This window comes from Myxine glutinosa, chromosome 6 (genome assembly GCF_964187855.1).
Source record: "Myxine glutinosa chromosome 6, kmMyxGlut1.1, whole genome shotgun sequence".
NCBI lineage: Eukaryota > Metazoa > Chordata > Myxini > Myxiniformes > Myxinidae > Myxine > Myxine glutinosa.
The window spans coordinates 70,094,056-70,111,012 of NC_136266.1; the positions used below are offsets into that span (position 1 = coordinate 70,094,056).

Below are 16,957 nucleotides of genomic sequence, written 5' to 3' on the forward strand. Positions count from 1 at the left end.
TGCAATATAAAAATCACTCATTCAACCAGTTTGAATAGAGATAAGGAGTCATTCTGCAGTTTTGTGTCAATGAGTATACCTCAATGAACATGGAGAAAAGAATGAAAACCAGAGAATCGTCTGAGGAGGTCAGACACAAGATTGTAGCCAAGCATGGACAATCTCAAGGCTACAAATCCATCTCCAGAGACCTTGATGTTCCTGTGTCCACTGTATGCAATGTTATCAGGAAGTTTAAGGCCCTTGGCACTGTAGCAAACCTCCCTGGACGTTTAATGGAAAATAACGGATAATACACTGTAACATGATAACAAATACATGTTAATTGCTTCAAAATGTCAAAGAGTAGAGTGTAGTTCGAAGCAAAGTGGGGGTGAAGCACCATCCAACTGAAAGTATCTTGTAAGCCAGAATTGTCGTGTCAGGTTGTCCTCTGCGTAATTCTCCATCATGTGCAAGAAGTCACCACCGTTGATTGTGGTGTTTTCAAAAAAATATGGCCCTACCACTGCTGTTCCAATGACTGCACACCAGACATTCACCGCATAACACGAGGATTCTCAGTGCCCTAGAAGACACCGTTGTGTTTGTTCACATGTCCGCTTTTGTGAAAGGTTGCCTCGTCACTGAATGCCACTAGCCTGTGAATGTCAGGTTCCAAATTCTTCATCTAAAAGAAAACTTTGCAAGCCTCAACATGAGTGGTTTTATCTGCAGGACGTAAGGCTTGCACAATCTGCAAATTATATGGGTGCATTCCCAGGTCCTTGTTCAAGATTCTCCACACCATTTCCAGGGGAAGACCACATTCCACGCTGAATCATCTGGTTGATTTCCCTGGGCTACGCCAGAAAGCTTCTTGTGTAACAGCTATCTTTACAGGGGATCGGCCTGTTCGTGGTCGACCGCTGTTGCCTTTGTAATTATCAGCGACTGAGCCGGTTTCGATGAACTTGTTGTAAACGCGATAAATGGTCAATCTCGAGGGTGGATCGCAGTTGAAATGCTCTCTGTATTTTTTGCGAAACACCATGGGTGACTGAAAGACGTCCATCCATGCAGCAACCTTTCTTCTTTGCTCCAAAGTCAATCTCGTTGCCATTTCAGTCAACTGCAAAGGAAAGAAAAAAGAATTCTCAGAAGTGTTAACATTTTTTTAAGCACCCTGTATATACATATAGATATACATACATATATACTCTCGACAAGCTTTAGATCTGTATGGGAAAAATATATATAATTATTCAACAATGCTTTAATTTTTACACGTGTCACAACACTTCCCTTTAGGTTTTCTTCTCCTGTTCACAGGACATTTTGATGGCAATCAAGTTATCATTAAGCAAGCTATCCATGAACAATACAAACTGAAGCTTATTGCTGAAGCCAGGATCATGAAAGAACTGCAGCACCCAAGAATTCTGCATCTCTTTGGAATCGTCACCATTGATCCCTGTATGATTGTCACAGAATTAATGGAGAAAGGTAACATGTTCCAAAATCGAGTTTATCACCCCTCTTTTTATGTGTTCTTTTACAAGGAACGTCAACAGACCCATCCCATCAAGGTCATAGTCCCATCCCATCAAGGCCTGCACAATTGTTGGCAAATTATGATTCTTTGTACGAACCACTGACCTCCCAGACTCAGAGCGGATGTTGTAATAGTTATACGTACCACCCTTATGTTATACCTTTGGGTTATTCATGAAAATGGGGCAGCCATTCAAAAAAAAAAGTTTCCTGTTCAATAAAACATAATCGGAGTGTCGGCTCTGAGTCTGGGAAGTCGAAGGTTCGTACCCCTGCCAAGTCATACCAAAGGCTTTTAAAATGATAGTGCTGTTCCCTTGCTTGAAGATAAGCATTAAAAAGGATAGAACATGAATAAGCCCTGTTGGTTTGCATCCATGGGGAGGAGGAACTTTCTCCTTCATACCACAGATGAGTGCAGATAAAAAATAGACATCATAAAGATGGTGTCACCAGTAACCAAACTACCCCCAAGCTCAGCAACGATTTTCTGGAGTCAAGTCCCGTGTTTTCCTGTATTTTTGCCAATCGTAGACGAGACATGGTCCGGTCCCCAGAAATTACTGGGTATTTTACTGAAATAGCATTTGTTTGTTGATGGTGCACTTTGAAGTTCAAGTTTGTGAAGCAAAATCTTATATATAAAGCTGAGTTTGTGTCTGTGGGTCACAAGCACGCCCATTCTACACGCAACGCCTTCCCCTCCTCTCTCCCAGCGTCCCAGGCACCGCCTTTTAGCCAAGCCATGCCTTTCTCTCCAACAGCCCATAAACCCAACCGCCAGTTGTCACACCAAGCCACACCACATTTTGGGAAATCAAACGCAGTTACTTTCTGTCTGCTGGAGACAGTGACGTGTTGATTAAACTCAATTTTTGCTCACTCGAATTTCCGAGGGATTGCAATGACTGTTACAAGCAAAATTACATTCCATGTTTGATTCCATGCTAGGTATGTAAAAAAAAGACGTTGCTGCACTTGACGTCATCACGCAGCGACATATTTTTTTTGACATACCTCACACGGATGCAAACATGGTATAATTCTGTCTCTCCCTCACCCCTCTCACTCTTCCCCACCTTTTTCTCTCTGCCCCATCTCTCTCTCTCTCTCTCTCTCTCTCTCTCTCTCTCTCTCTCTCTCTCTCGCTCTCTCCATCCCTCTCTCGCTCTCTCCATCCCTCTCTATCTCTTACCGCTCTCTTTCCCTCCACAACCCTCTCTCTCTTCCCCAACCCTGTTTTTTCTCTTCCCCGGCCTCTGTCCCCCCACCCCCCAGCCCTTTCTGTCTCTCCTCTGTCTCACCCAGCCCTTTCTGTCTCTCCTCTGTCTCCTCAACCTCTTTTCCCTCCCCCTCACTTCCCCTTCCTCTCCCCTTCCTTCTCCCCTTCCTTCTTCCCTCCCTTCTCTCCTCCCCATTCCATCTCATCCCCTCCTCTCTCTCTACCCCTCCCTTCCGCCTCTCTTTCCACCCCTCCCTTCCCTCTCCATTCCCCTTCCTCTCTCTCTCCTCCCCTCTCTTAATATTCCCATTACTTTGCAACGCTGTGTTGCCAGGAAACGCCGGATACCTCTGCTAATAATATATTAAAAGAACAGAGCTGCTCGTAATTCTCAGTTATTTTAAATTTCCCTAATATTTCACTTCAACATGTTCATTCTTTTTCCAGATTAATTACAAATGTCCACTTATTTTTATTGCCAGTGTTACGTGGTCCCCTCAGTGCATACCAGGTCTCGGTGACCCCCGGACCGTGAGAGGACCTTCGCCAGCAAATAGTATTATATAGGCGCATTCGCCACGCAATCCATAGGAATTTCACCCAGGCGACAACTGATGTGCAAGTATATATTTCCAATGGTAATGATACCAAACACTTTCAAAGACACAACCACGGAGATTTTCCCCGAGCAATCAACAATACACAACCAGGCACAATCAATATTACAACCATGTGAACTCATCTACACAAACTCTAAGATGGCCATCTTAATCTTATACATTCCTCACGTGAGCCCCACTCCTGACTCCCTCCGTGGTCAATGTCTCTCCTCTCCGCACACGGGCGGTTGAACGAGCCCCGGGCGGACGTGCTCTAAACGTGCCGTCTCGGACTGGGGCCGCGGCTGCAGCGCACCTCCTTGCCAAGCCACGGGGCAAACCCAGCGCGGCGTCCAACGTGCGCGAGGCCCCAAGTGCGGACCCGTACGCGTCTTTGTAGACGGGGCAAAACCCAGCGCGGCTTTCGACGCGAGCGAGGCCCAACGTGCGGACCCGTACGCGTCTTTGTAGACGGGGCAAACTGTCCCGGACGCTTGGTTTCGTGCACGAACTCACGGTGACTGGACGTGTCAAAAGGTATTTACCGCCCAGGTAACTCCTCTCGCCAGACGTTTCGCAACGGCGCGTTTTCCGCGCAGCGTAAGGTCGATTCCACCTTCTCGTCGTCGCGGGGCGAGGAAGAAGAAAAACCTTCCTTTCCCTCGTGTCTTTTTCCTCCCTTTTCGTCACTTCCGCTTCCGGCCACTTCCGTTTCCTGCCACTCTTTCAGAAGGGCTCCTGACCCTCCAACCACAACAACTACACAACAACTTAATATACTACACACGGAAGCAAAGACCTGCATGGTAATTTACATACATTCACCTAAATATGTAACACTCCCCCCCTTCAAGAAAGAAAGTTTGAACCCAGCGAAAACTTTCTTTGCCGGCCAATTTGGAGAAACAACCAGATAACTCAACCCCCCCACATTATCAGTTCCCCCCGGGCACAGTTATCACTTAAAAATAAAGCCAGTTAAGCCACTCGATAGCACTTTTCCGGGAGGCCAAGCCGAGTATTCACTACATGGATGCCTTTAGGAACGCGGAGTTCACGGTTAGTCCGTGCAGGAAAGTTCTCTACATGGGCGCCTTGAGGAACGTGGAGTTCACGGTTAGTCCGTGCAGGAAAGTTCTCTACATGGGCGCCTTGAGGAACGTGGAGTTCACGGTTAGTCCGTGCAGGAAAGTTCACTACATGGACGCCTTTAGGAACGGCGTTCACGGTTAATTCGTGTAGGAATCTTGGCTCGGCGGCTCCGCCGCCTTCAGTGCTTCAACTTCTCAGAACGTCCCTAATAATTAGGGTGGGACCACTGGTCCCTGTAGTCCCCTGAATACCGGTCTTCTTCTCGGCCACTACTTTGCCAATTCTTCCTTCGGGAGCGGCCGTAACTCAGGGAGCCTCCATAATAATATTGACTGCGGCCACCACCAAAACTACCGCCCAGTTGTCCTCTCCTGTAGACCTCTCGACGCCTACGAAATGCCTTCCCTACTGTTATGGTCCGACCCTCCAAATCCTTGCCATTCCAATTCTTCTCTGCCTCTCTGGCGTCTTTTGTGCTGGCAAACGTGACAAAGCCGAACCCTCTTGACTGTTGCGTTTCCCAGTCTCTTACCAACCGCACTTCCACCAGCGGCCCATATCTGTTGAAGACAGAGGTCAGAACTTCTTCCTCTGTTTTGAAGTTCAGTCCCCCTACAAATAACTTGGCACTTTTGTCACCATCCCGAGCTGGTGTGGTGTTATTTTCCCTGCTGGGCTCTTTATCAACCCTCAGGTTACCATAAACTTGACCCCCGGCCAAATCATTCCCGAGAACCACAGATACACCCTCTACAGGAAACGTGGCTTGTAAACCGACGGTGACCGGTCCTGACACCAAATCGGACTCCAACTGGATGACCTGAAGGGGAGCACTAACACCGCCCCCGATCCCCTGTAAACGAACACTATCCCTCGTTGCCGTCTCCTCGGACCATGGCAAAATGCCTTCAAGCATTAAAGATTGATGGGCCCCTGTGTCTCTCAATATCCTAACCGGTCTCCGGTTAGTCGAGGCTCCATCCAGTGACACAAACCCCTCGGAAATAAATGGTTGGTAACCCTCTTGATGGCGATTTCTTACGCTAGCCATCGCATTCGGAGTTGTAATAGTCGGACTCCGCTCTGGGTTGTCCCTTTTCATGAGGTAACAACTGGACATCAAGTGTCCAGGTTTTTTGCAAAACGCGCAAGTAGGCCCGGAGGAAAAACTCGGGGTCTGCCTCGGGCCCCCCGAACTATAAGTTTGTCTTGGGCCCGCATCCCTCTGATTTCGAACCGGTGGGGTATCATAGTTGTCCCCATAATCATCTCGAGGCCGCCGCCATGCATGGTCGTTCTCCGCACCTGCTGTTCCCCACCTCCCCTGCGGAGATCTAGGCGAGGAGTTAGGTTCGTGGACCCCTATTCGGTGGGTTAAGGCATAATCATCTGCCATGGTGGCTGCGTCCCACAACTTTGGTACCTTCTTTTCCTGCAGGTACACTTTGATGTCCTCGTGGACACACTGCTGGAATTCCTCCACCAGGATCAAGTCCCGCAATGTCTCGAAGTCTTTCCCGACTCCTTTTGACTCACACCACCGATCAAACATGTTTTCTTTCACTCTGGCAAACTCCACATGGGTCTCACTCTCCCTCTTCCTGGCATTCCTGAATTTTTGCCTGTAAGCTTCCGGAACCAACTCATAGGCTTTGAGGATGTGCTTCTTCAGTACCTCATAATCTGCACATTGGTCCATTGGTAGCGCCGAATAAATTTCCTGAGCTTTCCCCACCAGCACACTTTGCACGAGTATGGTCCATGCCTCCTCCGGCCAGTTTAATTGTCGAGCCACTTTCTCAAAGTGTGGAAAAAATTTCGCGACTTCTTTTTCACTGAACGGTGGAACCAGCCTCACATGTCTGCCCACATCCCAGGTTTTCTGGTTAGGTGTCGACCCCGTCAGCAAGGGTGGTGCCTCTCCCCGTTCTCTCATTAACTCCAGCTCCTTGAATTTGATTTCTTGCTGAAGCTGCATGCCACGTTCCTTTAATTCCCTTTCCGCTTTTCTCTCCTCTGCTTCGAGGTCCCTTGCAGCTCTCCTTTCCTCTGCTTGTTCCTTTTCTCTTCTTTCCTGGAGTTCTCTTTCCACTCTCCTTTCCTCTGCTTGTTTCTCTTCTCTCCTCTCTTCTGCTTTCCTTTCCTCTTCTGCTCTTTCCTTTTCTGCTTTCCTTTCTTCTTCTGCTAACCTTTCCTGGAGTTCTCGTTCCACTCTCCTTTCTTGTGCTTGTTTCTCTTCTCTTCTCTCTTCTGCTTTCCTTTCTTCTTCTGCTCTTTCCTTTTCTGCTTTCCTTTCCTCTTCTTTTATCCGTTCCTGGCTCCGTAATTGCAACTCCAGTTTCCGGAGCTCAACGTCTTCTGGTTCTTCGGGTAGCCACTCCCAGGCTAACTCGTCCCATGTTCCTAATCCCACCATAGATTGTATCACCGTGGCCTGCAACTCTGCCTTCCTCAAATTAGTTCGGACCTCCAAGTTAAAATGTTTGGCCAATTTCAAGAGATCCGACTTTAGCAACGCTCGGAACTGTGCCTCACTCGGGGTTACCCCAAAGTTCTGTGCCACAAACGCCATGGTGCCTATCGTTAACACCTGTTAACCTTCACCCCAAGACTTTCCCCAATTTCTCAAAAAAAAAAAATATTACCAATTAATAATTAATTAATAACTTTTAATTACCAAAAATATTATTATTTTATTATTTTATACACTTTTAGATCCCGGACGTAGACCCAATTGCGAAACCGCAAATCGTAATTTGGACGAGCCCCCAATTCTGTTACGTGGTCCCCTCAGTGCATACCAGGTCTCGGTGACCCCCGGACCGTGAGAGGACCTTCGCCAGCAAATAGTATTATATAGGCGCATTCGCCACGCAATCCATAGGAATTTCACCCAGGCGACAACTGATGTGCAAGTATATATTTCCAATGGTAATGATACCAAACACTTTCAAAGACACAACCACGGAGATTTTCCCCGAGCAATCAACAATACACAACCAGGCACAATCAATATTACAACCATGTGAACTCATCTACACAAACTCTAAGATGGCCATCTTAATCTTATACATTCCTCACGTGAGCCCCACTCCTGACTCCCTCCGTGGTCAATGTCTCTCCTCTCCGCACACGGGCGGTTGAACGAGCCCCGGGCGGACGTGCTCTAAACGTGCCGTCTCGGACTGGGGCCGCGGCTGCAGCGCACCTCCTTGCCAAGCCACGGGGCAAACCCAGCGCGGCGTCCAACGTGCGCGAGGCCCCAAGTGCGGACCCGTACGCGTCTTTGTAGACGGGGCAAAACCCAGCGCGGCTTTCGACGCGAGCGAGGCCCAACGTGCGGACCCGTACGCGTCTTTGTAGACGGGGCAAACTGTCCCGGACGCTTGGTTTCGTGCACGAACTCACGGTGACTGGACGTGTCAAAAGGTATTTACCGCCCAGGTAACTCCTCTCGCCAGACGTTTCGCAACGGCGCGTTTTCCGCGCAGCGTAAGGTCGATTCCACCTTCTCGTCGTCGCGGGGCGAGGAAGAAGAAAAACCTTCCTTTCCCTCGTGTCTTTTTCCTCCCTTTTCGTCACTTCCGCTTCCGGCCACTTCCGTTTCCTGCCACTCTTTCAGAAGGGCTCCTGACCCTCCAACCACAACAACTACACAACAACTTAATATACTACACACGGAAGCAAAGACCTGCATGGTAATTTACATACATTCACCTAAATATGTAACACCAGCATAAGACTCCTCTTCCAAAATCTATCTATTATATATCTATAATAATAAAAGACAGTGTCTGTCCGTCCATCCATCCGTCCGTCCGTCTCCTCCATAACTCCAAAACCATGAAACCTAGCGGCCCCAAACTTTGAATGCGTACACCTGGACATCCAACAGATTGCAATGATGAAAACTGGGTGTTTGGGTGTGTTATAACACCCTTTTTGAAGAGGATTAACAAGGTGCTCATTAGAAGATAAAAAAACGAAAACTCTTACCAATATGGTGGCCTGCTATCTTGGTCAGCCCACTGCCACTCACTGGATTCTTAAGCCACCATTTCGTTTTGGCATATTCAAACGTGCCTTGCCTTGGAAACACGATCGATTATCATTACATAATTGAAGCATGTCATCAAAATCTGGATTCGGATATGAGGATTGGATGCTTTAGACAAAATAAGTGTCCAAATCTGGAGTGAAATCTGACAAAATTTACCATATCTAACGATTCTTATAACTAAGTGTATATATTCATGTATTTATGCGAGGCTGTCATTCTCGTTCTGGGGTTAGTTTTTTTTATTTAACTTAAAAATATAATTGAAGCATATCATCAAAATCTGGATTCGGATATGGAGATTGCATCCTGAAGACAAAATAATTGTCCAAATCTGGAGTAAAATCTGACAAAATTAAGTCAAAACACCTCACCAACAGGTAATTAAAAACACCTCACCACCACATAATTCAAAACACCTCACCACCACAAAATTAAAAACACCTTTCTACAAAACACCATCAACAAACAATTCTACCCTTCATTGCTTTGATCGCTTCCTCAACTTCCTTCTCAGTTATCTTCTCTGCCGGTCCTAAAACTGGGTTACTCTCTATGTTGCCATCCCATTCATTCTCTGTATTCAACAGTATTTCCATATATCTCTTCTATCTTCCTTTAATTCCATCTGGGTCCACAACGATTTGTCCCACTTGATTTGTCCCACATTCCTAACCTATGGGGAGGAGGAGATTCCTCCCTATGAAATTCCCCAATGGGTGAGAAAGGCGGCGCCGCTGTTATGAAGTCACTGGTACCTAGATACCCCGGGAAGTGGCGGCACTTCCACAAAGCTCAGTGGCTGTAAGTTTGTCTCGTGTAACAGTGTTTTGTTGTGTTGTGTGTGTGTGTGTGTGTGTGTGTGTGTGTGTGTGTGTGTGTGTGTGTGTGTGTGTGTGTGTGTGTGTGTGTGTGTGTGTGTGTGTGTGTGTGTGTGGCAGCTCCACTGCAAGCCTTATATCATGTAAAATAATATAAATTGGTGCATTTGGAACAATAACAACAACAAAAGGAAACGTTGCAACTGGTAACTAACTTTGAGGCACCCTGTGTATTCATAGACAGACAAAATGTCTTGAACTAAGAGTCCTGGCCTTCTGAGAAAACACATGTGCAAATTGGGAGGAGAAACAGATAATGAGAGGTGGGGCGGGGAGGGTTCTCTGCATGACTTATTCAACTAGATGGTATTCATAGAATGCTTACCCTGCACAGTCAACATGGTGTGAGCCAACTTTTCTGTTTTTGAAGTATTTTTTTTCTCTGATCCAATATGGCTGCCAGACCACGTGAGCGATGGCATCATAAATTTATATTCCCTAATATAATTGTTGCGTAGATCATGCTCAAGAAATTTAAAACTGATCAGACTAAGCGTTGTCCCTGTCGAATTATGACGTCATAATTAAGGCACCAATGACATCATTGTTAACAACACTTATTCCCCATGAGGAGTTCTTTACAATGAGCTATGTTTCATTTTTTTCCATGGAGTGGTTTGGGAGATAGAGGTGTAACTTTTTCAATTTTTCCAAGATGGCGCCTGTACCACGTGACCTATGACGTCATGATTATCAATACAGAATTCTACAGGAGGAGGCGCTCCTATGGTACAAATTTCGTGTCAATCGGAACAATGGTTGCCGGGAAAATAAATTTTTCAAATGCAGGCACGCCACAAGTACGGACGCAACCGAATGCCTAACCTTGCTTTTCGCTTTACGAGTGCAGGGTAAAAATTGTGGCTTCAACCCCAATGAGCTATACACTAAACTAAAGCAAAAATGATATTGAAGTACCATGCATTTTACCCCTGCCATTTTTGTTTTTTAGGTGACCTGAAACATTACCTGAGAAACCTTGAAGAAAAGACTTTGCATCCTGTGATGAATCGAATGATGCTTCAGGTTCGAAAAGCTATTCTATTATCACAGAAGCACTACAACATAAATCAAATTTTAATTTTATTTTGGTATAGATAGTCGAGGCTCATGGAAGAGCTCATCCAGTGAACATATCAGGACATAACAGACAAAAACAGGAAGCAAAACATGCATGCATGGAGTGTACAAAATGGATACAGAAGGAAACTCCAAGAAGATTAAACTCAAAAATTGGAAGGAGGAGAGATTTTTGCGTGGGGTTAACGAGGGTAGAAAAGATCAGGGTTTCAGATTGGGGATGATTGGAGATGGTGAGGAATAGCTGTCCTCAAGACCTGGAGGGAAGAATAATAATAATAATAATAATTCATTTATTTTGTATAGCGCTTTTCCAGAAGCCCAAAGGCGCTTTGACAGAGTGGAAAACATAATGCATAACAATACATGAAAACAACAATTGCAAAAAGACAAGAATCAATAGGGAAATATTTAAAGCAAAAGGAGGGAGAAGGAGAAGAGATAGTCAGGGGTTAAATGCTGTGGGTTGAATGTTGAATGCAGTGTTGAACAGGTGGGTCTTTAGTGATGTTTTGAATGTGGTGAGTGAGGAGGAGTCTCTGATGGTGTGAGGTAATGAGTTCCAGAGGGTGGGAGCAGCGATGGAGAAGGCCCTGTCCCCCCAGGATCTGAATTTGGTCCGTATGGAGGGGGTCAGGAGGTTGGTACCAGCAGAGCGGAGGTTGCGGGTGGGAGTGTGTCTGGAGAGGAGGTCAGCCAGGTAGGATGGGGCCAGGTTATGGAGGGCTTTGTATGTCAAGAGGAGGATTTTGTACTGGATTCTCTGGGGGATGGGGAGCCAGTGAAGCTTGTAAAGGACGGGGGTGATGTGGTCACGGGTCCGGGAATGGGTGAGTAGACGGGCAGCGGAGTTCTGAATGTATTGGAGTTTATTGGTGATTTTTGAGGGTGAACCATAGAGGAGGCTATTGCAGTAGTCCAGACGGGAGGTGATGAAGGCGTGGATGAGGGTTTCTGCAGCCGTGGAGGAGAGGGATGAGCGGAGACGGGCAATGTTTTTCAGGTGAAAGAAGGCTGACTTTGTGATCTGTTTAGTGTATTTGTCGAAGGAAAGGGTTTGGTCAAAGATGACGCCAAGATTCCGGATGTGAGGGGAGGTGGATACTGGGATACCGTCGAGGTTGAGGGCAAAGTTATGGGTTGATTTTGTGAGCGTTTTTGGGCCAATGATGATTATTTCAGATTTATCACAGTTAAGCTTGAGGAAGTTGATTTGAAGCCAGGATTTTATTTCAGTGATGCAGTTTGTCAGGATAGAGTGGGTGTCGGTGGAGACGGACTTGGTGGAGATGAAAAGCTGGATGTCATCGGCGAAGCAGTGGAATTGGAGACCATGACGGCGGATTAAGTGACCGAGGGGGGACAGGTAAAGGATGAAGAGGAGGGGGCCAAGAACTGAACCTTGGGGGACACCTTGGGGGAGGGGAGCAGTGGGGGATTTGCAGTTATTGATGGAGATGAACTGGCGTCTGTCAGAGAGGTATGATTTAATCCAAGAGAGGGCAGTGCCGGTAACGTTAAAGGTGGATTCAAGTCGGGTGAGGAGGATGGTGTGATCAATGGTGTCAAAGGCAGCACTGAGGTCGAGGAGGACGAGAATGTTGAGGTTGCCAGCGTCAGAGGAGAGGAGAAGGTCGTTGGTGATTTTGAGGAGAGCAGTTTCAGTACTGTGGTTGGAGCGGAATCCGGATTGGAATGTTTCATACAGGTTATTGGCAGAGCGGTGATGTTTGAGTTGAGTGGCTACAGCGCGTTCCAAAACTTTTGACAGAAAGGGTAGGTTGGAGATGGGTCTGAAGTTGTTTAGGGTGTCAGGGTTTAGACCAGGTTTTTTTAGAATGGGGGTAACAGCAGCAATTTTGAGGGAAGGTGGGACGATGCCTGTAGACAGGGAGGAGTTTATTGTTGCAATGATAAGTGGAGAGAGAGCAGGGAGGGAGGCCTTGACAAAGCTGGAGGGGATGGGGTCAAGAGTGCAGGTGGCAGTTTTCATTCCTATGAGGAGTTCAGAGAGGTCAGTAGGGGAGATTGGGGAGAACCGAGACAGGGGATGGCAGGACAAGGGGGGGGGCAGGTGGTTGGAGGGGGAGCGGGTGCGGCGGTGGTCAAGCTGTTGTAGATGTTGTCAATTTTGCGTTGGAAGAAAGAGAGGAAGGAGATGCAGTTGTCTACTGTGAATGACTGGGTGGTGGTGTTCAGGGGGCGGAGGAGTTTGTTTATTGTCAAGAAGAGTGCTTTTGGGTTTCCGGAGCCAGAGTGGATAATTTGAGAGTAGTAGGCGGAGCGGGCGTGGGAGAGGGCATCTTTGTAGTGTTGTAGGTGGTCCTTGTAGGCTTGGGAGTGAACTGTGAGACCCGTTTTATTGCGGAGTCTTTCAAGTTGGCGAGCACGAGTTTTCATCAGGCGGAGTTCAGGGGTAAACCAGGGTGCAGAATGGGTGAAAGAAACTGTTTTGGTTTTTACAGGCGCAAGCTGGTCAAGGCAGGAGGAGAGAGTGTGGTTGTAGTAGTCAGTGAGGTCGGAAGGGGTATGGAGGTCAATGAAGGGAGAAGTGGACATTTTTTCAGAGAGGGTGGATGAGAATGAGGTAGGTGAAAGAGCGTTTAGCTTACGGAAGTTGATAGTGCGATAATGCCTTGGTGTTGGGGCGGGGATGTTGATGGTCAGAGTGATGGCTAAGTGGTCAGAGAGGGTGAGGTCGGAGCCAGAGAGATGGTGCAAATTTAATCCAGTGGAGCAGACAAGGTCCAAAATGTGACCACGGATATGGGTAGGAAAGTCGACATGTTGAGTGAGGTTAAAGCAGGTGAGTAAATCAGTGAAGTCAGTGGTTATTGTGGAGTCAGTGGAGTCAATGTGGATATTGAAATCACCAAGGAGGAGGATTGAGGGGGAGAGGGAACATAGCTGGGTCAGAAAGTAGGAGAAGTCAGACAGGAATGATGGGTGTGGTTTGGGGGGGCGGTAGACGACAGCCATGACTGACTGCGTGCGACCAGAGAGTTTAAAAGCCAGGTGTTCAAATGATGGAGCAGATGAGATGGAGATGAGGTTGGTCTTGATGTCTTGACGGTGGATAACGGCAATTCCACCACCTCGGCCCTCCGAGCGTGGTTTATTGACATAGGAATATCCATTGGGTGTGGTGAGGTTGAGTGTGTAGTAGTCCAGAGGTTGTTGCCAGGTTTCGGTGAGACAGAGAAAGTCCAGTTTGTTATCCAGGATGTATTCGTTCAGGATGAGGCATTTGTTGTTGAGGGACCGGGTGTTGAACAGGGTGAGCTTGATGTTGTTTTGAACAGCAGGGATGAATTCAGGTGATTTAGCCAGGGTTCGTAGGCAGGAGGTGCGATTGTGTGCGTTGCTGTGACCAGGTGCGCTGGGACGAAGAGTGAGAGTGCGCTGAGCCGACCAGAGGACGGGGATGGAGTGACCTGATTGCAAATAAACAAACTTACGACCGGAGCCACGGTGAATGTACCTGGGTCGTCGGAGGAGTCCATTTGATTTGATGGCAGAGATGCATGATGGGGTGGAGCGGGTATTGAGCAGAAGGAGCCTTGCGGCGGAGTACCGCAGAGCCATGCCAGGCAGGAGCGGAGAGACGAGACGAGGCCAAGGTTGAGGAGGTGAAACAATGCTCCCAACCCACGAGAGCGGGCCCGAGGAAACGAAGGAGCCAGGTAGGTGAAGCCAGGAGCAGAGCCGGGACCAAGCAGAGGGCAGGCAGGAGCAAAGAGACGATCATGAGGCCAAGGTTGATCACGGCAAAGCGGCAAATGCAGCGGCAATCGACCGCCGCCGCTACAAATCAAGATCACGGCGGGAAACCGCCACCAAACCGCTGCGATGGTCACAACCCACGAGAGCGTGCCCGAGGAAACAGCGAGCGGGCGAAGGAGCCGGGCAGGCGAAGCAGGGAGCAGAGCCGGGGCTATGCAGAGGGCAGACTCAATGGCCAAAAAATCCGCACGACCACCAAAAAAGAAAGCAACTGACAGTGGCCCGGTCGAAGAAGCGGCGAGCATGTGACGCCTGCGTCCTCTTCATACCGGACCGGAAGCGGAAGATGTGAATTGAAGATTGAAGAATTGAAGAATGAGATTGAAGAGGATGTGGAAGTTGATTCTACAGCTGAACTGATCAAGATGCCAGCCCTTAGGGGAGAGCAGTACTCCATCAAACTATGGAGGAAGGCTTTGTAAGTGGATAGGAGTTCAGGTGTGCCAAGGAAGGACTTTGTACGACAAAGGATGCGCAGTCGGCAGCTCGCTTTGGAGGCCAATTTTGAAATGTGGGTTGTCCAAGAAATATCATGACTGATAGTGAGACCCAGGATTTTGAATGAATGATCTTCCACAAGAGAATTGTTAAGAAAGTAGATCGTAGGATTTGCCAGATGGTCCTTTTGGAGAGAGATAGTGATAGTGTGAGATTTGTCAGGATTGAAAGGCATATTCCATGTGTTTGACCAGCTTGTGATTTTTTTTTTCAAGGTCTGGAGAGAGAGAAGAGGCTGTAGCCTGCCTTTCTGAAGGATGAGGGATGTCATGTCAGAGGGTGGAGTCATCAACAAATAGATAAAGAGAATTTTCCAGAGAGTCAGAGAGATCATTGATGAAGATCAAGAAAAGGACAGGGTCAAAAACACTCACTGCCTTGGTGCACTCCTGCCTTGACAGGAAAAGAAGATGAAAGTATCACACGATGGCTAGGAGAAGAAGAAGTCAGAAAGCCATGTGTGGAGCTGGATTTGGATGCCATAGGCATACAGTTCGTCGGGCACTCAGGATGCCAGACCATCAAATGCACGTGGTATGTCCACAAAGACGGCCCTAATCTCATGCCTGACTTTGGGGGCCTCCATCCATTGTTGGGTGAGTAGAAGCAGCACGGTCAAGGTGGAGTGACCTGGTCTGAAACCAAATTGGTGATCTGAGATGAGGTTGTTAGAGAAAAGGAAGGTTTTTATATCAGTTGCGATGATAGATTACATGACCTTGCAGATGATTGGAAGTAAGCTGATAGGGCTGTAGTTGTGAGGGGATCAGTTTTTTCTCCTTTTTTATGTAATACAGTGATGATGTGATGTTGTGATGATTGTGGATTTCCAAGCAGATGGAAGATGACCTCGCACAAATGACAGGGCGAAAAGAGCATGGAGAAGATGTGCAAGAGCAGCAGAACAGGTTTTTAGGACATGTGAGCTGATGCCATCCAGTCCAGTAGCAGAGTCAGTCGATGGTTGAAATAACCTGCTTTACCTTCTCAGATGCAGAAGCCACAGCGATCACGAGCACTTGGGTAGGACAGGGAAGGTTGGGTACTGAGATTGAGGGGTTGGGGCCACAAGATTTGGAAGCAAACATAGAATTGAGGCATTCAGCATTCGTACAAGCAGAGTCGGCTGTGGTGCCATTTGATGAGAGGGAAGGGATGGGAGGGGAGCATACTCTAGAGACAGACTCAACAAGGTGCCACCAGGTTTTAGAGAAGGGATACAAGTTTGAAAGTTCATTTTTAAGGTTGGACAATTTTTTTTATTTCTGGCTTTCCTGAGAGTAGACACACACGTGTTGCAGACTTTTTGGAATGCACCGAGACTGCCTTTGGTCTGATTTACCTTACAGGAAGAGAAGGCAAGTTGTTTCAGAGCAACTGTCTCACCACATGATTCAGTGTACCATGGGCGGAAAGAAGACGGGATAATTGAAAACGAGATTTGATGAGAGAGAGAGATAGAGAGATAGAGAGATAGAGAGATAGAGAGAGAGAGAGAGAGAGAGAGAGAGAGAGAGAGAGAGAGAGAGAGAGAGAGAGAGAGAGAGAGAAAAAAAAGAAAAAGAAAAGAAAAGAAGGTTTCTGTGGAAGAATTTCAAAGCTGAGTATCATCAAGGGCAGTAGATATGGGAGAGCAGTCCTGAAGAGAGATGGCTGCTTGTAGTCCCTGCCAATCTGCTTGAGTGAAATGCCAGACTCGGCAGCGTTGAGCATAGCTTTCTGAGAATACCCAGAGAGATGTTGACTTTCGTAAGCATATGACCAGATGAACCAATTGGGGCAGCGGAAGAGCAGGAGACATTTGCAGGGAAGTTTTCGTCATCACCAAGTCAAGAAAGGAGGATTGCCATTGGGAGAAATCCGAGTTGGAAAGTTCACAGATTGAATCAGTCCCATGAAGTCACAGAAGTCCTTTGCTGAAGTACCATGGCTGGAGAGAGGGGAACCCACACCCAGCCAAGTTGCATGGTGACAATTGAAATCGCCATATATGAGGAAAATAGGGTTGGGATGAGTAGTTAAAAGTTTGTCCATGTTGTTCGAGAGAGATGTATATGGAGTCATCACTGTTAGGAGGAAAGTACAACACACAGATGAACAAGAAGTGGGAGTGGAGAGGATGTCGCAGCCAGAGGTAAACCTGGAGGTTGGGAGATGTAAGGTCAGTACAAGGGAAGTCGGAAATTGAGTTGTTGATTTAACGAGCAACTCT

General features: G+C 47.3%; 1 protein-coding gene across 5 annotated transcripts in view; it reads left to right on the top strand.

Moving 5' to 3' along the window:
- Positions 1-16,957, top strand: part of LOC137429403 (tyrosine-protein kinase fyna-like) — a 135,351-nt gene that overhangs the window by 80,592 nt on the left and 37,802 nt on the right. For 4 of the 5 annotated variants that reach the window (XM_078779995.1, XM_078779996.1, XM_078779997.1 and 1 more), the window contains 2 exons: positions 1,312-1,485; positions 10,337-10,410. The exons of the other annotated variant lie outside the window; for it this stretch is intronic. In XM_078779995.1, coding sequence (XP_078636121.1) covers positions 1,312-1,485; positions 10,337-10,410 — 248 coding nt within the window. The remainder of the gene's footprint in view (positions 1-1,311; positions 1,486-10,336; positions 10,411-16,957) is intronic. 5 annotated transcript variants of the gene reach the window in all.